The sequence below is a fragment of the Vombatus ursinus genome, unplaced genomic scaffold (genome assembly GCF_900497805.2).
Source record: "Vombatus ursinus unplaced genomic scaffold, bare-nosed wombat genome assembly UNPS02014825.1, whole genome shotgun sequence".
Taxonomy (NCBI): domain Eukaryota; kingdom Metazoa; phylum Chordata; class Mammalia; order Diprotodontia; family Vombatidae; genus Vombatus; species Vombatus ursinus.
Genome location: NW_020954603.1, coordinates 232,868 through 253,896, shown reverse-complemented (window position 1 = coordinate 253,896; position 21,029 = coordinate 232,868). Strand labels below are relative to the sequence as shown.

General features: G+C 54.3%; 3 protein-coding genes across 3 annotated transcripts in view; 2 read left to right on the top strand and 1 right to left on the bottom strand.

Moving 5' to 3' along the window:
* Positions 1-2,441: 2,441 nt before the first annotated feature.
* Positions 2,442-10,348, top strand: PRDX1 (peroxiredoxin 1). Its single transcript, XM_027838118.1, has 6 exons — positions 2,442-2,549; positions 4,429-4,545; positions 6,165-6,318; positions 6,936-7,058; positions 7,291-7,421; positions 9,918-10,348. Exons 2-6 carry the CDS (start codon positions 4,440-4,442, stop codon positions 10,001-10,003), a joined length of 600 nt encoding a protein of 199 aa, XP_027693919.1. The 5' UTR covers positions 2,442-2,549; positions 4,429-4,439; the 3' UTR covers positions 10,004-10,348.
* Positions 10,349-11,251: 903 nt separating this feature from the next.
* MMACHC (metabolism of cobalamin associated C) lies at positions 11,252-17,009 on the bottom strand. The gene is made up of 4 exons (XM_027838092.1): positions 16,586-17,009; positions 13,870-14,064; positions 13,270-13,422; positions 11,252-12,503 (listed from the first exon to the last, which is right to left on the bottom strand). The coding sequence occupies exons 1-4, from the start codon at positions 16,811-16,813 to the stop codon at positions 12,111-12,113; spliced, it is 969 nt and encodes a 322-aa protein (XP_027693893.1). The 5' UTR covers positions 16,814-17,009; the 3' UTR covers positions 11,252-12,110.
* The window catches only part of CCDC163 (coiled-coil domain containing 163), a 7,610-nt gene continuing 3,576 nt past the window's right edge, over positions 16,996-21,029 (top strand). Inside the window, exons 1-7 of the mRNA XM_027837957.1 lie at positions 16,996-17,034; positions 17,070-17,411; positions 18,540-18,579; positions 18,673-18,956; positions 19,051-19,132; positions 19,271-19,436; positions 19,673-19,740. Of these exons, the coding sequence (XP_027693758.1) occupies positions 16,996-17,034; positions 17,070-17,411; positions 18,540-18,579; positions 18,673-18,956; positions 19,051-19,132; positions 19,271-19,436; positions 19,673-19,740 (1,021 nt within the window). The remainder of the gene's footprint in view (positions 17,035-17,069; positions 17,412-18,539; positions 18,580-18,672; positions 18,957-19,050; positions 19,133-19,270; positions 19,437-19,672; positions 19,741-21,029) is intronic.

Genomic DNA, 21,029 nt, shown 5'->3' with positions numbered 1-21,029 from the left:
TCTGTCTCCTACTTAAAGATCTCAGGGTACAGAGACCCTGCACTCACTTGCTTAGAGGAGAAATTTCCAACAGACCTAGAAATTCCCACCCTCCCCTTATTTTAAAATCCCTGAAACATATTCTGGACTATTCCCTGGGAGGTTGCACTGGGTGGGTGAATCAGTTCCCTTTTTACTTCCTGCTTTCTTCTAGTCAGAAAAGTTTCACCAAGGGCCAGATCTTCCAGAAAGATAATGGTGAGAATTCTGGCTCCGGGATCTTGAGCCTTGAACCCCTCTGGCTATAAAATGGAGCTAATGAGGCCCTAGCTACCTTCCAACAGGTTATGGGGGTGGGGAAGTGAAAGGAAATCACAAGTGTGGGGGACCTTTGTAACCACAAAGGGCCCTAGAAATCTCAGCCCGAGTCCAGGTTGCTCTGGAGGCCTCACATTCCCCTTTCTCCCTGGCCAGCATCATTCTCGCTCTCTTTGGTTTCATGGAGAGGCCACCGTGAAGAAGGGGACAGGAAGCATGGCACCTACTCCTCAGAAACCATGATCGGGATAGCGTCAGGCTGCCCCGGGTTCAAGCCTCACTTCTCACAATCCTGCCTGTGTTACACTCTGGTGTAAAAGGAGAAAGCTGGAGTAGGCTATTCCCGAGAGATCTTCCTGCACCACCAGCCTAGAGCAGACCTCTCACTCCAGCCTACACCCCTGAAATAGCTTTCTCACCGTTCTCCCTGCCTCTGGGGACCTCCCAGGTTCTTGGATCACCTTCAGTGACATCACCCTAGCTTAGGTTCACGGTCACCCAATCGATCAACAGTATTTAAAGAGCTCCCAGACTATTTGTGCCTAGCACAGAGAAACAGCCGCCCCAGGGAGTACAAAGGCCAAGTAGGGGAGGAGAAGCCATGTGCGTGGGACAGTGGGGGTGGGGACTGATCCAGCTCCAGGCTCTCTCGGCCCAGCTCAGGTGTCAGGTGTCACCAACCCTATTGGAGCCTCCCACCAGTGGGAAAGCCAGCCTCCCTTCTCCACCTGCCACTCCCATCCCCAGGCCCTTCTCCCATGGCTAACTCCACCCACTCTGGGCTGCTCTCTACATTTCCCCAAGGCCCAAGTGACCCAATGACACTGAGCCCTCCCTTGGCACCCTTTCCCATGCATTCATCCTGCTTATCATGTAACATTCCCACAGAATGGAGCCTAACCTGCACCTGAACAGGAATTCCCTCTACAACATCCTCTGAGAGGAGTCACCCTGCCTCTGATTGGAGACCTCCAGGGATGGAGAGCTCACTACCTTTCCAAAACAGTCCCTTCCACTCCTGGCCAGCCCCAGGAGTAAGCAAGGGTTTCCTAACACTGAGCCTGAACTGAGTTGGCCTGTTTGAAGATTTCCCTGCCCCCTCAACTGTCCCTGGGCTTGCCTTCAGGGGCCACGATCTGCCAGGCTGATCTTTGTTCTACATAACAGCCCTCCCCGCCCCCCCCATCTTCCCTTCCCCCACCAAGCAGCAGAATGGAAACTCCCTGAGGGCAGGGCCTAGTTTCCTTTTTTTCTTTGTACCCAGGTGGTGTGCCAGGCCCACAGTAGACGATTAATCCACTGGGGACAAATTCACTCACTCCAGTCTCTCCCCATGCTGCAGACTTTGCAGAACTCTCACTCGGCTCCCTGTTCCTGAAAGCTGGGCCTTTCTTAATTCCAGCCATCGTGCTGACTCAGTCTGACCTGGCTCGTTCCCTCATGGAAGTCTATTTTTGAGCTCAAATGTTACACTTGCTGTTTACTTATCCTTACTGAATTTCCCCTTCGATTCAGCTCAGCCGCTGCTAGCTTGTGTTTTCCCATCCTGACCCAGTGCGTGTCAGCCATCCCTCCCTCCCAGCCAGCAGGGCATTAGCCGCCTGTCTGATGGGCCTAGATTGAGAAATGTTGGGCTTAGCACGGGGCCTGGGATGCAGTAGGTGCTTAATAAATGCTGAGGGGCTGACCAATGAGAACCATGGGTGAGCGCCAGCTCTGAGTGGCATCTGTGGTTGCGGGCCCTTAGATGAGATAATAGCTGCAACGTTATTAAACTGTTAGTTATTACTGTTAAATATTCTTTTTAGGAGTCCAACTGGGCTTGGGTTGCGTTGGCCCAGGGAGCTCCCAAGTTGCACTGACACCCTGCCTAAAGGACTGGTGCGTCCAGGAACACCGGGCCGCAGGGAGGGAGGGAGGAGATCTTAGGCGGGGTAAGGGAGTTTGCCGGTCTGAGAGACCTCGACATCAAAAGGTTATGGTAGGGAGAGCGGGAGGTTCGTGGGGGGAGGGGCACTCTGTCCCCTAACTATGGGAAAGTGCAGAGTCATGCTGAGCGCGTGGTTGCGGGGCGGGAGGGAGGGAGGGAGGAGGGGGCGTGGCTTCAGGCAGACCGGCCCGCCTCCACCCGCCCTCAGCCTCTCGCGAGATCAGAAGCTTATAAAGGTGGTGCCGGGCAAACCTCCCTCGCCTTCTCTAGTTCCTCTTCACGTGTTCGTGTTTTCTCTGAACTTGTCTGCGGAGCCTAGCTGGTGAGGCCGGGGAGCGGGTGGAGCCGGGGCCTGCACCCTCCGGCGCCGTGCTGCCCTTCTCTGGGCCGCTGGGGGCGGGCAGGGAATCTCGGGATGGCCCCGGGAAGGCGGCGGACGACCCCCGCCCCACCGAGGGCAGCTGATTTGCTGAGGAGGGTCACGTGCCCCAGCCGGGGTGGGGGTGTGTTCGGGAACCTTCGGGTGGGCAGGGCGGGCTTTGAGATTCTCGGGCCAGTGTCGGGTTGGTGGAATCGAAGCCGGGGCACCCCAGGCATGGTTCAGGCGGGGGACAAACGAGCAAAGTGAAGCGGGGGCTCCTTGCCCCCGAACAACTTCTTTGACAGCCGAGGAAACCGAGGCTGGGAGGGGAAGCGAAGTGCCTTGGAGGGGAGGGGAGGGGCGGGGCGGATGAAGGCGATTCTTTACTTTTCCTGCCCTCTCCCTGTCATTCTCCCCGATGCTGTGGAGGAGGGGGCTCCCCTGGGTGTGGAGCGGTGCCTGCGGCAGGGGGTCCCCCCATCTTGTGTTCGCTCCCAGGCAGGCGGGGTGTGCCCTCGGGCTTATGTGTAAGCCTTCGAGGGCCTCCTGTCGCCTCTGGCCTCAGTTTTCGCCTCTGTAAAAGTGGGCAGGACTGGCCTACGGTCGTTAGATGATGGGAGGCAGGCTGTGGACCCGAACCACGGGCGGGAGGTGTGGTTGTCAGGAGTGGGCGCGCCGCACCCCTGCTTAGGAAGCCCGTGTAAGTGGAGTCCATCCAGGGAGATGGTGCTGGGGGGCGGTTTTGGAGCATGGAGCCTGGGCTTTTATGTGAAGTAGTTTCGGAAGGGGAAGAAGTGAACCTCGATCGGAAGGGGATGCCCCCTTGTCACTTTCTACTTTCAGGCAGCTAGTGTGGTTCAGTGGTGAGAACGCTGAGCCAGGAGTCTGGAATGCCCCTGGCCTCCGACCCTAGCTGCGACCCTGGATAAATCGCTTGGCCACTGTTTGCCTCAGTTTCCTCAACTGTAGAATGGGGATGATGAAACACCAGCACCGATCTCCCCTGGAGGTTGTGAGGAACTGATGAGATAAATAGTTGTAAAGCATTTGCAGAGTGCTTGGCACATAGTAGGTGCTGTAGAAACACCTCGTCCTCTCTTGTGGTGGATGAGACTGAGCGAGCCCTGGGGTGAGGCTGGTGGGCTGATAGGGCAGCTCTGCAGGACACACTGGGTAGAAGAGGATGCAGGAGGCCAGTGAGGAAGGAGAGGGTAGGTGAGGGTTTCCGGTGCCCCTTGGCTTGGAAACGGCAGCTTCTGCCTGAGTGTGGAGTGCTCAGTTTCTCAGAGTGGAAATCAGTTCTGCTTAACTCCTTATCTCTGCTTAGTTCTGACCAGAATTTCCAACCTAGGCACGAGGGTAAAACCACTCGGCTCTCTTCTCTTTTTCCTGGGGACTGGCTGGTTTAGGAGAGGGCCGTAGTGTAGCAGCCCTTCCTCATGAGAATTCCGGTCTAGACGGCACAAAACCCTGCTGCCTAATCTGGCTGTTGAACTGCTCAGCCCTCTGACTGGAGGGGACTGCCTGATTGCTTTCTTGGTTTGGATGGCAGCCAAAGCTATTGCCTTAAGGGAATCAGTCATTTTAAATGACTAGGCAGCCATGCTGTATGTGACTAGGGGGCAGAGGGCTCTTGGGGCAGTTAGATGGTCAGGCCTGGGTCCCTGCTAGCTTGTCCACTTGGTGTTAGGTGAGCCCCTCACTGCTCCCTAAAAGTGAGCAGCCTCAGGCTATCTAAGGAATGGGGTGTAGCAGCCCACTTGGAGAGGGAAGCTGAAATCACCTCTCTGGGCAGACTGCTAGTTTTCCAGCCTCATTCAGCTTCTCTCTTGGCCCCCAGTTACTGTCAGCATGGCTGCGGGAAATGCCAAGATTGGGTTCCCAGCCCCCGATTTCAGAGCTACAGCTGTTATGCCAGATCGGCAGTTCAAAGACCTCAGCCTTTCCGACTACAAAGGTGAGTTGAATTGCCTGAACCTGATTTACATTTTATGATTAACCAAATCTCAGTAACAAAGGCTGCTTTGTGCGATTTCTGTGGAGCTGTTTTTATTTCCCATTTGGGGCTGGGTGGTGAAGTTCCCCCCAACTTCTTTTGATCTATGCTTATTCCAGGAGAGGATAATACTGTGGCCCTTCCCCTTCCCTCTCTGTGTGCCTCCAGTTCTGATATCAGAAATGACTGATACTCAGAGACTTTGGCCAGCCTTTCCTCTAGGGACTCATTTGCTTTGCAAGGTGTGTTCCTGAAGTTTGTGCCTTGACTGAGCTCTCTTCACAGCCCCTCCCCCCAGGGGCTGATGTAGGGGTGCAGTTGGGTCCCAGAATGGCAAAGGCAAAAGGCCTGGTCACTCAGGCCTGCTGGGTTTCCTGGGTCCCAGTCCTTTGCAGCTGCCTTTGTTCAGAGCTAACCTCTGTAGAAGCTGATGAGCAGAGAGACCCCGGCAGGGTTAGTTCTGGGCCCTGTGGACCACGGCTGGTTGGCAGAGGGAGGGGTGGCTCTCATGCTCTTGCATGCATATGTACACATACCTCCCTGCCCCCAGGGCCAGAGGGAAGCTCCCATGAGAATGCCAGCTGTCCATGATGCTGCCCTCCTCCAGGCACTGAGGAACAGGCCGGCCTGTTTTGTTGGGATAAACAATGTTCCTATTGAGGTTGGCTTTCAGAGGGGACACCAGTTGCTCGCCTGGCCTAACTTCTGGCTTACAGAGCAGCCTTGAGCCCTTGGCCTTGTTCTTCCAGCATAACTCCCCTGGGGTAGAGCCAAGCTTGGTCGCAGGGCCACTGGCTAGTTTGAAAGCAACCTGTAAGCAGGTGTTATACACTTGAGAAGGAGTGACAGCAAGCACCATGATGTGTCTCACTGGTCCCGGACTGAAGCCTGGTCCAACCTTCCTTTTTCTAACCAGGCCAGTTATGTCAGCACAGTCAGGTGGTTGGCGCTGCCTCCTTTCCCAGTCCCGGTCTCTGAGAATTGGAATCAAGTCCCTTAGACTGGAAGTGGAGGGAATCTGTGGAAGAGATCCTGGGGGGATACTGAAAGGCTGGCCCAGTGTCCAGGTTTCAGCTTTAGTAATCCCTGCTTCCCCAGCACCTTGGCTGTGTTCCCCTGAGCCTCAGTTCCTTCTACAAAGGAAGAAGATCCTACTTGTATCTGCCTAGTTAACAGGGTTTAGCTGTCCTTCCCTGGGGTGGCTGCAGCTCCTGATGCTGGCACAGCGGGTGGAACACCTTGGCAGGGAATGAGCCCAGACAGGTGTTGGGGGAGAAGGCAGAGGGAGCAGTGCTTTCACAAAGTGGGATGCACTGAGGCTGGGATAGGGGACAAACAGCCTGGTGCTCTATCCTTGGCCAGCTTAGGACCTGTAATTTGTCTGTGCACTGCACAGCATTGCTCTTGGGTGGGAGAATGCCTTGGTTTCCTCCTGAGGAGAATTCCTTGGGAAAGGCCACTTGGGGCTGGCCTTTTGGGCCCTTTGGTGGGGGTGTGTGATGTAACTGCCAGTTTAGGGTGTCCAGGTCATTGGGTCCAAACCAGGTGACCTGAGCTCACCAGTCTCCTTTCCCATTCAGGGAAGTACGTTGTGTTGTTCTTCTACCCCTTGGACTTCACCTTTGTGTGCCCCACGGAGATTATTGCATTCAGTGATCGAGCTGAAGAATTTAAGAAACTCAACTGCCAAGTAATTGGTGCTTCTGTGGATTCACACTTCTGTCACCTTGCCTGGTAACTGTCCCCAAGTGGCCAGCCTGGCTTTGGTTCGTGCTCCTGGGCCTTGGGAGCAGTGGGAGGAGGGCCAGGCTTTCCTGAGCACTGACCTTATTTCCTCATTAATTGAGGACCCAGATTGAGTTGGAGGTGCACGAGACCAGTGGGCAGAAACTTCACAGGTTCCCCAAATTTGTCTATCCATGGGAAAACATGTGTTCAGTGCCTTCTGTTTGCCAAGCACTGAAAATACCAGGAAAGGCAGGCAAAAGCCATCTGGAGGTTCAGAGTCTAATGGAGGAGACGGAACGCAGAGGATGGACTGCCTCAAGCAGGCTCTAGACACATGTATGAGAAGTGATTTCATTGGAAAGGGAGACTGGGAGAATTTCCCTAGAGAAGGGAGGATATGAACTGACTCTGGATGAGAGTGTCTGAGAGCGGGCCGGGCCGGTCTGGGCTGTGCTGAGAGAAGGGGATGCATGGACTGGTGCTTTTGCCCATTAGATTTATAAGTGCCCTTGGGGCAGTTGGGTAGAGTTCTTTTCTCTTCCTTCAGGAGGTCAGCTGCCTGAATGAAAACTTGCCACACCAGTTGAGTTGCATTGTGTTTCTTGTTTCTTATTTTTCTCCAGGGTCAACACGGTCAAGAAGAATGGTGGCCTGGGAGCCGTGAATATTCCATTGATGTCTGACCCCAAACGAACCATTGCTCAAGATTATGGGGTGTTAAAGGCAGACGAGGGAATTTCATTCAGGTGAGCATCACTCTTACGTTGTGGTTGGGTATTTCCTCCTCTAGTTCAGCCTTGTAATTCTTAGGCCCCTGGATGCTGGAGCCTAGAAAGGAGAGGTCAGCATGGTACTTGGGGCCTGTTTCTCTACGTTCAGGGGTATGAGGCCAGTCTTCCTGCTGCCAGCTGGCTTCTGTGGCGCCACACCCTGAAGTGAAGGATCAGTCCTAGCTCCGTGTCTTTTCTTCCTTGTTAGGGGTCTCTTTATCATTGATGACAAGGGGGTCCTTCGCCAGATCACCATCAATGATCTACCCGTGGGCCGCTCTGTAGATGAAACTCTGCGGCTTGTCCAGGCCTTCCAGTTCACAGACAAGCATGGTGAAGGTAAGTCTTAGAGAGAGGTGAAGGAGCAGGGAGAAGCCCAGGCAGACAGATGGAGCAGGGGAAGGCAGCCGCTGCCTGGAAGAGGGGCGGGTGCCGCCTTAAAGGGAGGGGACAAGGCTGGGTGTTGTTTTGTTTTATTTTTTTAAGCACAGAACATAAGGAGTAATGCCCGCTTTGAGAAGTAGAGTGAGCCCAGCGGATGTTGTCATCCTTTGGTATCCGTTCTCATTCTACAATGAGGCTCGGGCATATGGGGTACTACTCTGCTGTCTCCCTTGTTATTAGGTAAATGCATATGCTGCTGTAGGTAGAATTGTGTGTGTGTGGTATCAAACTGACAAAAACAGACTGAAAAGGGAATGAGGTGTCTGACCCTTGAGTTGGGACAGCTCAGGACCCTTGGTTGGAAGCTTCCCAACCACTTAGGGAGTAGTGATGTGGTCAGACAAGGGCTTTGAAAGACTGATTCTAGTCCAGGCCTGAGGGGACGGATGACCTCCAGTGCCTTGCCTACCTTGCTGGGCGCTGGGCTGTCCGGAGGTAGAAATGAGCCTTGGCAGCTTAACTGTACATGTGAAGTTGGGAGATTTGGGAGTCCAGCTTAACAGCCAGGTAGCAAACCTTTCTGGGCTGATGGGGGCTGGGGAGAATGGTTAGTAGTGGTCTCCACTGAAGTGAGTACAATTTTGAGCAAAAGTTAATGTAATTGAAACCTCTCCATGACTTCTTCCTGTGCATTCTCACTTAGCCATGACAAATAGGAGAGAGGAGAGGCTTTCTTCCCAGAGTCTTAGGGCACTGCCTTTCCTCCCACCCCCCTTATGGTGGAGGGTGAGGGGGAAGGCTGTCCCTCCCACCCTGTAACAGCTTCAGTGAGCGGGGACCCCAGGTGGAGAAGAGCTTGGCTTCTTCGAGTTTTCATGGTTGTGATCCTAGCCTGGGGAGAGTGAAGGCAGGTTGGATGACAGACCCAAGTGCTGCTTCTGACCTTCGTGGCACATGTCACTGACTCCGCCTTTTTGCTTATCTTGTTTCTGTAAAATTTTCTGACTTGACTTCTGTATATCCCTCCGCAGATAGAGGGGGAAAGGACTTTTTTTTCTTTTTTCTTTTTAAATTTTTTTTGCTTTTTGGTGAGGCAGTAGGTAGGGGTTAAGTGACTTGCCCCAGGGTCACACAGCTAGTGTCAAGTGTGTGAAGTCAAATTTGAACTCAGGTCCCTCCCTTGACTCCAAGGCTGGAGCTCTATCCACTGCCATCTAGCTGCCCCGAGGGGAAAGGATTTTTAAGGATTACCAAGGAAAACTTGGGGGGTACTTTGGAGGCATCTCATCTTATAGAGACCCAAGGAGGGGCCGGGGGACCTGTCAGAGGGTTCCAGAATGAAGCACAGGCGGGCCTGGGCACCTGGGAAGTGATCCCAGCTGGGGTTGTTGCGGGGTGGCTCCTTGAGGTTCTGGTGCTTCTGACTCCTGAGACCTTGGGCTATACTTGTCCAAAGGCAGAAAGAGGACAGAAGGTCTTCATGGAAGTAGTTTGGAAGAAGGAAAGCCATGGGGATGGAGGAAACACATGGGGTTTGACCCTCCAGTCTGTTCTTGCCAGCAGGCATTTCCCTATCCCCACCCCCCAGCTTTTCTTTAGCCCCCCTGCCTTGCCCTAAGCTACGAGTCTTGTTTTGTGGCCAAAGAGCAGTAGTTGAAGGAGCTAGGGACATTTAACCAAAGGTGGCCATGGTTGGCAACACAGCTCATGGGTTTCCAGAGGAAAGGGAGGAGGAGGAGGCTTCATCTGATGGGCCTGTGTTAATGGTCTGTGCACTCAGCCCATTCCTCTGAGGACCTTTTAAAGGCCTCCTCAGGCCAGCTAGACAGGAGCCTAGTTCTGAATTACTCCCTACCTTCCTTTCTGTGGTGGCAGGTTCTTTTGGATTTGTGAACTTGCTTTGGAGTGTTACCAGTTGAGAAACATTAGTATTAAATTCTTTTGTTCAGTTGTGTCAGTATTTGGGGATTTCTTGGCAAAGGCACTGGAATGGTTTGCCGTTTCCTTTCCCAATGGATTCGTTTTTGTCAGGCAGTCAGGCTAGTGATTTGTTCAAGGTCACGAAGCTAGGTGGTGTTTGAGGCTGGATTTGAACTCTGGTCTTAATGACTCCGGGCCAGTGTTCTGTCCGCTGAGCCATCAGCTGCTCAAGTTCTAGGCTAGCATGAGATGCTTTCTAAGGCCTCTTCCAACTTTTGGTTCTGGGTGCTCTGAAGAGTGACTTGTGCTTGGTTGTCAGCACTGCTGGGAGGTTCCTCCTCCCAACAAATCTGTGCCCTACTTTTGTGGACAAGGTGCAGCTGTGAAGGGCTGCCTGGTGACCTAACAGAATCTCTACCTGGCAGGTAGTGTCAGTCATCCAGCTCCCTCAGGGAGTGAGCAGTGAATTCTCCCTGGCTTTGGAAAGCAGGAAGGTCAGCAAGACTGACCGGTCACTCTTTTGTCTTTCAGTGTGCCCTGCTGGCTGGAAACCGGGGAGTGACACCATCAAGCCTGACGTGCAGGGGAGTAAGGAATACTTCTCCAAGCAGAACTGAGCTGCTCTCTGCAGCCTCGGACATTTACACCCCCCCCCCCCCCCCCCAGACTCACTAGCTACTGTCTGCAGGACAAATGTGCTTGATCTTCCCCAACCTTCCAACTGTAGAGGGAGCCCAAACAGTGTGGGCTAGCCTGGGCACGTCCCCTCTCCTCATGGGGCCTGATTCATTCAGATCATTCCCCACTCCTTCGGAGCAGCAGCCAGCTGGCTGAGCCTGCCAGGTCTCTCTCACTCCTGATGACCAAGTGCTGTGTTAACATTGTTTGTACCATAGTCACTCCTTTGGGCTTGAGCCCATCTCATGTTTTGTAGCTCTATTAAACTTGTCCTAAGAAAAAAACCTGCTGTGTGAGACTTCAGTTTATGCAGATGTGACTTGACCTTGCTGGGTGTATCTGAAGCACCTGGAGTTGGGGGCAACCCATGCGAGTACCCACCCTCTTTGCATTTCAGGGAGGGAAGGAGACCAGAAGGACCACAGCCCCCAGGCTAGATGGAGCCACAGGCATTGGCTGCTGTGAGGCTGGGCTGAGGAGGGAGGGTGGCAGGGGAGGACAGGCCCAGCCTGTAGGGAAAAGATACGTGCGGGTACATACAGGAGATAATAGGCTGGGCACTAGCTAGTGTGAGGGAGGTCGCAGGTGAGATGAATTCCAGGTAGGGTGGACAGCCAGTAAAAGTGCTTTGGGAACCTCAAGGCAGGCCAGCACCACTGGGGTGCAGATTTGGGGGGTGGGGGCAAGGGAGTTAGAGGGAGAAGACCAAATATTTCACAGGGGCTGAGGAGGGAGAGGCCCAGGTTTCTGAAAGGCTTTGAATACTAAATAGTCTCACTTGATCCACTTGTGGATACTCAGTAGGTGGCTAGAGAAGCCAGCAGAGAGGTTTGAGCTGGAGAAATGTGAGAATCCTGCATTGAGGTAACGTGTGGACTGCTGATGGGACAGCTGGGGAACATCTGGGTAGTGGAGAGCTGCCAGGGAGCTTATACCCAGGGGAGGAAGGGAAGGCAGCGGCACACAGGAACTCCATCTACATTGGCATTTCTTTCCCAATCATGTCGACTCCCACGAGTTGAGGGCATGAAGGGGGAGTGGGCTGATGGTGGTACCCCACAGCCCTTCTTCCTGTCTGGGCAGAGCTGAAGACGCTCAGATCCTTGCTCATTACCACCCCAGTCCCAAATCTGGGGAGGGTAGCACCTTCCCTCTGTAGTAACCACCAACACTGGTAAGGCCTTGAAGACTTGCAAAGCACTTTATATGTCCAGGCTCACAATTAACCTATTAGCAGCTCCATTCAGAAATGGTTCACGCTCCAGGTGAAACAATTAAGTGCAGCTCTTCCTTGGGACAAATGCCAGGAAGGTCAAGGTCACAGCCGGGGTGGGGGGGGGCTCTGCCCAGGGAGGAGGGCTAGTCCTCTCCCAGACTCACAAAAGACAGCTGCCCTCCAGGCAAGATCCTTGTCAAAGAGCAATTGCACACATAGCAAGGACTCAGCAGAGCCCATTACTAGACAAATTCTGGCCGATGGATAAGATGTCTAGGAAATCAATCAAACCCACCCTCAAAGAGAATTAGCCTACTTGAGGGAAGGGGTGGCAGTGATGACCCGATTAACTGACATGCCCATGAAAAAGGAAGATCTGGGAGTCATCCCATTGAAACAGGATAGCTGATGACCCAGTTAAGGAGACTGAGGAGTCTGTCAGAGGCTCTTCCATTATATACCAGCTACTGCTCTGACACCTGACAGCAGTACCCACTGACCACCCAGAACCTTCCCTAAAATAGCAGCTAGAGTGCACAATTGGGGGGGAGGGAGAATGAGATTAGAATGGTCTGACAAGCACGGCCCCCATTTCTATAGCACTTCAGCCCCTCTTGGAGGGAAAGAAAAGAAGGTCAGGTTTGTGACCACCATTTCACACATGAGGAAACTGAGGACCAGTAGTAAAATGGCTTCAGGTCTCAGGAGCTCACTGCCCTAGCCCAGTGGCTGTGTCCGTCCCTTCTTTGTTTGGCCCTTGTCCTCCAAACCATAGCCAGGCCTTTGTCATAAATAAGTAGAAAGCAGCTAGGTCTGGACAAGGAACAGGACTAGGTCCCCTGTGGTACAGTAGCAAAGACCCTTCTGGGAGCAGCCCGACCCCCTCCCCAACTAGAGTCCAGTGTCTCTCTGGGGAGGAGGGGGCCTGGGGGCCTGTCCTTGAGTAGCTCCAGCAGGCACAGGCGCTGGGCAGGCGGTGTTGAGAAGTAGGCCTTCTGTTCTTCTGAGTAGCGCTCCACAGGAACCACAGCATCCCTGTACGCCCAGTCCCTCCAGTGGAAGTTGAAGTTCTCCAGCAGAGCAATGCGGCCTTCCCGGGAGGGCACACAGTCAAGAGGCGACAGGCGGGGCAAGTTGGGCACCTCCAGCCCTGGGAGCAGCACCACCCCCCGGATGGCAAACCAGCCCCCGTATCGAGGGTGGATGCACACGCCAGCAATCTTCTGTAAGAGAAGCAGGGAAGATGTCTAGAGACTGAGTCACAGGACCAAAGCTGCTCCTCACCCTTGACCCCACTCCCTAGGGACATCAGGAAGTCCCTCCCATGGCCAAGCTGGGAGCTTCTGTTATTTATTCTGTAAAATGAAAGCTTGGAGATGACCTCCAGGGCCTCAAATCCCATAATCCTCAGAAATGAGATCCAATTTACTTCCAATGCATTCATGCCCAGGAACAGGCCACCCCATGGGCTCCTGGAACCCAGGCCCCCTCACTGCCTCTGCCAGCCCAGAACTCTTCCATGGTACCACTTGGCTATTTCTGGTATTCAGGCCCCTCACCACCTCATTTCAGTTCACTGACGTTTTCTCTGCCTAAGGTGTGGCTTGGGGAACGGAACCCCAGTATCTCGAGCGAGATGTGACCAGGGCTATCCCTTCCCCATGCTGAGCCTCACTTCATTCAAAGCGTCAGACAGGCTGGGGAGGGGTGCAATGAGGAGAAACCAGAACAGAGAAGGTAGGATTAGGGAGGTAGAGGCAGGCAGGAACAGAGACTTGGGCCAGAGGGAACTTGACACAATGCAGCCAGGATTCTTGAGTTGAAGGCTAGCTTCTCATCCCAGCAGGGCTGGCTGGGGAACTTTGCAGCAGCGATTGTAATAGATACCCACCCTTCCCTAACCTCCAATCCCTGGGCTTTCCCTTCCACCCTCCCTGTTCCACCTGGGGTGACTCGTGGGAGTCAGTCCTTGCTCCCCACCTCACTAACCTTGTCTCCCCAGGGGTCAGACTCCACATCTTGCCGCTGGTAGTAGTAGGCAGCCCCTGCCACGTGTGCAGCTGTCTGGGCCAAGATTTTGGGGCGCCGGTTTGGGTGCATGTCATAGTCAGTGATGATGTCCACCTTCTGCTCTGGAAGGCTCTGAGACGGGGACAGAGATAGGGTCATCTCAGCATGAGCAATGATCTCCTTCCTATCTGCCTGGGAGGACCCCCTGGTCTGAGGTGAAGGGCTTAGCGGGCAGATGGGTGCTGCTCATGGTCTGATTTTTGTCCTGGAAGAGACTGGCAATGGGGGCAGGGGCATGGGATAGTCTGTGGCTCAGTAGGGGAGCCAAAGGTTGGAACTCCGGGGCTCTTAGAGTCTTCCAGGGCTATGGCTATGGAATAAGCAGGCCCAGGTTTGAAGACGGAGAGGATGGATGCAGGAAGGCCAGGCTGGAGGTGGTTCAAACCATATTAGGGACAGGGGGCCCTGACATCTGGAAGGGGCCTTAGAGACCACCTGGCTCAGGGTCCAGATTGGGGAAGACATTTCCTTGGAACCCCACAGGAAGAGGTAGAAGAGGAGCAGGGGGTTTGGTCTTACCTCCTGAAGGTTGGTGAAGTGGTAGGCTACACACTGGTCCACAGGGTCCTTCAGAGGCTGCAGGTGGGCACTCTGCAGGAAGGGCTTGAGGGCTTGGTCAAACATGGCGGGAGTACTGAGGACCACGAAAGCAAGTGTAGGCCCAGGCAGGGGCAGCTGGAAGGCTGGGGGCAGCAGTGCATTGTACCATCCCACCTGGGCAGAGATAGGCAGGGTATGCTCAAAACAGATACTGCATCCACCGCTACTGCGTCCGCATAGCCCTTCTACCCAGCCTTGGCCACCAACAGAAGCCTTTACAAGCCACCCAGAGGCTCAAGTGATCCTCTCTGTGAGGTCAAGCAGCACTAGCGAATTTATTTGGCACTGGCCAGAGGGAGGGAGGAGTCACAGCTGCCCACAGACCTGAGCTGAGTGGCCCTGGGCCAGTTCCCTCCCCTCTTAGAGCCTCCTCTGTCTTGCAGCACTCCCTTTTATAGGGCAGGGCTGTAACACACCCTCAGGTCTCAGCCCAGCACTGGCTGTTTGCCCTCAGCAGGGGAGCTGGCCGGAAGCAGCAGAGTCAGTGTCAGGTTAAAAATGCAAGGGCCAGTCCTGCCTGGAGGTGTGAACAGGGCACAGACACTTTATGAGCAAAGTCAGGCTCAGAGAAGGAGGTACTTTCCCAGCACTACAGCTAAGGAAATCAATGCCAATGGTAGTCAAAGTCAGCACCAGGTACCATGGCTTCTAATTGCGGTCAAAAGCTCTGGATTTTGGCTATATCCCTGGGAATTTCATTTGGGTTTTTCCAGGCATGACCAGTGAATGCTATTTATATTTTTTGCCCTCCCATTCTGGGCTGCTTTCGTTTTTCTTTCTTCCTTTTTTTTGTGAGGCAATTGGGATTTAGTGACTTGCCTAGGGTCACACAGTAAGTATCAAGTGTCTGAGACTGGATTTGAGCTCAGATCCTCCTGATTCCAGGGCCAGTGCTCTATCTACTGTGCTGCCCCTCTTTTATGATTTCTTGTCCAAGCTCTGGTTTTGGCTGTGGCTTTCAGAGAGCCTAATCTCTTCTTGATTTGTTTAATATGAAGTACTTAAATTTTCTTCTATTTTTTTTTCTGTCTTTTGACTTTTGGAAAAAAATATTTCTTACTGTCTCATGAAGTCATTTGTTTGGCCCACTTTAAGTTTCAGGGAGTCTGTTGCTTGGGTAAGGTTTTAGATCTCTTGTGCTAAGCAGTTAATTCTCCTTCCAAGTCTTTTCCCACAGTTCTCATTTCTTTTCCAATTGTTTCCTCTAGTACTCTCTTTTCAACTATACAATAATTTTTAACTTTTCAAAATGGCTTCCTTTATTTCTTCCAGGAATTCTAAGGTTTTTGATGCTTTGCCTGCAAGTGTTTTGGAATCATTTTATTTTTCTGAGTTAAGTGTCTTTAGCATTCCTATTACCATAGTCGGTCTTTGTGGTGGGAGTCTTTTTTCTTTGCTAATATTTCCAGCCATACTTCTCTATTTGGCAGTTTGTGTGAGGGCTAGATTCTACGCACTTTTGGAGGGACTGTTTGGGCCATGTTGGGTCCTGTTTCACACTCTCTTGGGTTCTGCACTTGCTTTCTTTGGGTATTCAGAGCTGTGTTGTTCAAAGATCTCAGAAGATCAGGCTGGACACCTAAGCTCTCAGTGCAACAATGCTGCTTGATATGGGGTGAAGTTTGATCACTGCCCCATGATTTGAGGTTTACAAGCTCATGACAGCAGTTTGGGTCTGAGCAACACAAGTGAAGGACTGCCCCTGGCTGGAGCTCCAGGAGGTGGCTCCAAGTCTGTTAGCTAGCTGGAAGGTTCTGCAGGTTCAGCACAAACTACAGGGTCTGAGCTTCCTGTGCTGATTATTCAGGTGTAGGCTTCAGACCAGGATGGGAGTTGAATCTGAGAATTGGCTTTAAGGTCAGATGCAAACAGCTGCTGCTTGCTTCTGTTCCTGCTTCGGGCCAGTGATGCCTTGCTCTGCCACCCCTGGGTGCAAGCCCACTCCCTACCAATCTGCGTTGAATCTGCAACCTGGCGCTGGTTTTGAGCCATAAAATCCAGCTGCTCCCTACAGTGTCGGTCTGGTCCCTGCTGGATGGTGCCAGGCAGATCCCACTCAGGTCAGTCCTGGTGCCCCTGGGCTCTGCATGGTGTTCTCCTGACTAATCCCTGACTCTAGTCACCACAGCTGTCTGTCTCGTGCTGCTGTGCGCACGTGGCCTAGAAAAACGACTCCCTGCAAATGTTCCTTAGATCCTGCCATCTGTGCATGAGAACTCTCCCTCCGACCTCTGCCCACCTGGCTGGTCTCCTGGCTCAGTGTCAAGGTCAAGGCCCTGCTGGACACGTGGCTGGGGTGGGCTCAGGATCAAGGTCAGGTCCAGTGGCAGCACCAGATTTTGGGGGGATTCATTGTTACAGTCTGCCCTAGTGATGGGCCCCACACCTGGGGGACCCAGGGTCAGTAAGTGTCTCGCCCCCCCATCCCCCTCCTCCCTCCCCACCCCACCGTCCTGCGGCTGTCTAAAGGTCAAACGAGCTTTGGCCAGACCCAAGTCGGGCCAGTCTGGAGCCCAAGGGGACCAGAACGCACTGTAGGGAGCCCTCCAGGACAACCGGTGCATCCCACAACCTTTCCTTTGTGCACGCCAAATCCGTTTCCACGCGCGTCACGTGCGGGGCCGCGCATGCTCACCTGGAAGGGGTGCACCTCGAAGCCGAAGGGTTCCAGCGTGGCCCGGATCCGGCGCTCCAGCTCAGCCGCCCTCGGCTCCATGGTGTAGGCGTTGGGTTCCCAGCTGCCCGCGCACTTCTGTCCACAGATCCCACGGGGCGCCGCGGCGGGCGCGCTCTCTGTTGGGATATGTAGTTCGTTGCGCAGACGCGCTGGGCCAACGGCTTCGCAGCTCAGCGGCGTGGGCATCCTGGCAGGTTACGCGATTGGCAAGTGGGGCGCGCGCACAGCCTGCTGGGAGTCGTAGTTCGAAAGCCGTGCCGAGCCCGTTGTGGCCTCGGGAGGCGGACTCGGTGTTCCAGGAGGTCCCGCGGCGGCGTCGGCGCGCTAGGTTTGAATCGGGTAGCGTCGGCGGGGGCAAATCAGGGGCCATGACTCCGGTGGCTGGGGGCCGGGCAGTGGCGGAGACGGCGCAGGCGGCGGGTTCCGCACTCTGGAGCCCAAGCTGAGTCCCGTGCGAGCCGAGCCCTGGCTTCCGCGGCAGCCCCGGGCCGCGCCCCCGCCGCCGGCTCCGCCTCCTACCCGGAGAGTCTCCGCCTGGTTCCGAGGCAGGCCCGGCCTGACCTTCGAAGAGCCCTGCGCAGCCTACTCGCTGCTGGGGCCAGGCCCGGCGCCCCCGCCCAGCGCCGCTCCCCGGCTGGAGCCCTCGGGCCCCGGCTGCGGTCAACCACCCTCCGCCCTGGAGCCGCCGCGCCCGATACTGTCCCCGGTGTCCGAGGGCTCCAACTGGGCTGAGAAGCTCGACTCACTGCTGCAGGTCACCGACGGCAATGTGGCCCGGATCAAGGTGGGCAGCCCTGGGTCGGGCGGCAGCGCCGGCTGCTTCCGCGAGAGTCCCTAGCCCACGGCCACGCCCATCCCGCAGGCCCGCCCCATCCGGGAGCCTGGCCACACCCCCCGGCTAAAACGGGCGCCAACCCCCCCCCCCCCCCCCCCGAGCCCTAACCTCAGCCCCGCCTCCTAGGACCAAAGCTCTGCTAGGTCCTCACCCTCCAAGCCTTCTGCTACTTCTGGAAGGCTGACCACAGCCCCAGGGTGGGCTGGAGCCTGGCCATGTCCCTGAGCTGGCGTTGACCCCTCCTCGCGTCCCCTCTGGGGAACTCCAAACCTGACCCTCCCCACAGCAGTGTGCAAGTGGGGTAGTGGTGAGGGTCGCTGCCTTGCTATCCCAAAGATCCTCTGAGAGCAGGTCTCTGGCCTCGTTGGTGAGGATCTGCAATTCCCTTTTCCTGGGAGACTCAGAAAGCGGTCACGGGTGTTAGATTTGGGATCCCAACCTCCCAAGTCTTCAGTTTGCATGTTCTTGGTCCATGCTCTTGCCTTTTTCGGTCCTCCTTTTGCTTACCTATAAAATGAGTTGAACCAGATAGCCTGGGAAGCCCTTGCCAGCTCTAGTACCTTCTTTCTTTTCTTTTCTTTTTTTTTTAACATTACATAACTCTTTTTTTTTAAGAATAGGATTTCCTCTTTATTTAGTATTTTATTTTTCCCCACTTACATGTAAAAACAATTTTTAACACTGTTTTTAAAATTTTAAGTTTCGAATTCTCTCCCTTTCTTCCACCCACCATTGAGAAGGCAAGCAATTCAATAAAGGTCACGCATGTGTAGTCGTACAAAACATTTCCATAATAGTCATGTGAAAGAAAACAGACAAAAATAAACTCAAGAAAAATAAAGTAACAAAGTATGCGTCAATGTGTATTCAGAACCATCAGTTCTTTCTCTGGGGATGGATGGTGTTTTTCATCATAAGTGCTCCAGGGTTGTCTTGTATCACTGTATCGCTGCAGCTCTGGTACTTTTTAAGCTAGGGGACGGTGGCAGGAGCTCAGGAGAATCCAGGTCTTGCCCTGGGAGCAGGATCTGACAGTACTGATGGTTCCCTTCTTGCTTTTCTCTTCCTGCCCAGCAGCAGCGTCTCTGCCCCCTTGGCGTCTCCTCACCGGGCAATTGTAAGTGTGTTACCCTCCCTCCCTTTACATGCCAGCCCATACGCTTCCCTCTGGCTCTTCCACTGGTGGTCATTTCCTATCCTCCACCCGAAGGGAATCTGGCCACCTCTGCTCCCAAGGTTCCGGGCCCCGTCGTTCTGCTGGGAAAGGACCTGGTTCATTTGCTCCAGTCTTGGTTTCGTCTCTTGCCTTCTGCAGCCAGCCTGGCTCCTTCTGGGTCCAGGATGCCCCGTTCTAATCCCGAAGGGGAGCTGCCTCATCAGGTCTGGACCCTGGAGCCCCCCACTGAGGGGCAGGGCTGGGATGACGCCTGCTTCACCTTGTCGATGTGGGATGAAATTACCACTCTTCGGAGCCAGCTCCGGACCCAGGCTCAGGTGCAGTGGGGAATGTGTCTGTGTGGGGTGGGGCTAGGGGCCCTCTTGCTCCTCTGGGGCCCAGGGACACCCATTTCTTCCTGACCTGATCCAGGTGACAGTGCTGATGAGTCAGGCCGTACAGGGCCTGATGGAAGACAGGGAGCGTCAGAGATGTCAGATTGATGATCTGGAAGGTAACCCTAGGAGGCAGGGCCCCCACAGTAGGCATCCCTCCCTGAAGTCTGTGATGGTGCCCTCTAGGATGGTCCCTCCACCATGGGAGAGGGGAGCAGGGGTTGGAGGGCAGGGATGACACCCCCCTTGCTGCCCAGAGGAGCTGGGCCGACTGAGAGGGGCTCCTGATGGGCGAGCAAGTTTGGAGCAACAAGTGGAAGACCTGAACTCAGAGCTGCAGAACCTGCGTCGGCAAGTGCAGGCCCGTCCCGGTCCCGGGGAAGCTAGTGTGACTGCCCTCTTGCGCCAGGAGCTGCAGAATGAGTGAGTATTTACCTCCTGGGACCCTCCCACCCATGGCCCTTGACTGATTCTGGCCCCAGACCTCTCACAAGCAGTGTGATGGTAGACAGTCTTTCCGGCATAGACTTGGATGCTACTTGCTCTCTGTCCTCTGCAGGGAGGAGTGGGATTGGCCGGGTGGTCTCCTCCCTTCTTCCATGATCAGCTGCACATAGGTGCCTTGGCATCCTGCCTCACTGACCCTCTGACCCTTCCAGTCGCCACCTGCTGTGGGAGGAGTATGAGACCGTTCGAGGGGAGCTGAAACTTCTTCGGGACCAGCTGGGTGAGGGGATCTCTCTCCCCCATTCTCTCACATCTTTCCCCTCCCCTAAGGCTCCTTTGTGACCTGTTGGAAGGCCTGTTCTCCTCTAAGAGTGTGTGTGGGGAGGCAGAGGGCACTGTGGGACCCCAGCTGGCCCCAGTCAAATCCTGGTTCGGCCGCTAAGCTTCCAATGTGACCATGGCCGAGCTGTTCTCCCTCTCCAGGCCTGAGTTTCCTTACTGTGTCCCCCATCCTGGAGAGCCTGGGAGCACACGCACATAATTCATTCATTCATTCTTTCACCAAGCATTTACCAAGTGTACAGGGGCACCGTTCTGTGATAAGAACTAGGCCAGATACCAAGTTATGTAAGACCAGGACTCTGCCCTTCAGCGCCTACAGTCCACGAGGGGCATCTAAGCCCAGAGCACAGGCAGCCATAAGTGTAGCAGTGAGGGACTGACAGGGAGGGAAATGGACTGGAAAGAATTATTCAGGTGGAGAGGGGACAGGGAGGGCATCCCAGGCATTGGGAACAGCCTAAGCAAAGGCCTGGAGTCTGGAGAGCACAGTGTGGGTTCAGGGTAGGAAGTCCTGGTTGGCTGCCCAGGAGCATGTGCAGAGGAGGGGAATGCCATATGAGTCATGTAAGGTTAAGAGGGCTTAAGTTCAGGGCTTTGAACTTTCCCCAGGAGGCAGTCAACTGAAAGTGTTGAAATGACTGAAATGGTTGGCCATACTGTGGCCCATACTGAGGGGGGAGAGGGCAAGCCTTCATCACTTCTGTCTGGGCATCTTCAGGTGCTCAACTCCATTCATTCAACGTAAACGTGCCACCTGAGTGAAAGAACCAAGCATTAAAGGGAGGAAGAAGACAAAGGAGGGGGAAGAAGGGGAGGAAGGAAGGGAGGGAGGAAGGAGAGGAGAAAAGGGAGACTGGAAGGAAAGAAGGAGAGGAGGGAAGAAAGAAGGAAGGAGAGGAGAAAAGGGAGACTGCAAGGAAAGAAGGACAGGAGGGAAGAAGAGAGAGGAGGGAAGAAAAAGAGGAAGGAATGGAAGAAGGAAGGAGAGGAGAGGAGAAAAGGGAGACTGGAAGGAAAGAAGGACAGGAGGCAAGAAAGAGGGAGGAGGGAAGAAAGAACAGGAAGGAAGGAGAGGAGAAAAGGGAGACTGGAAGGAAAGAAGGAGAGGAGGGAAGAAAGAGGAGGGAAGAAAGGAAGGAAGGGAAGAAGGAAGGAGAGGTGAAAAGGGAAACTGGAAGGAAAGGAGAGGAGGGAAGAAAGAAGAGAGGAAGGAAGGGAAGAAGGAAG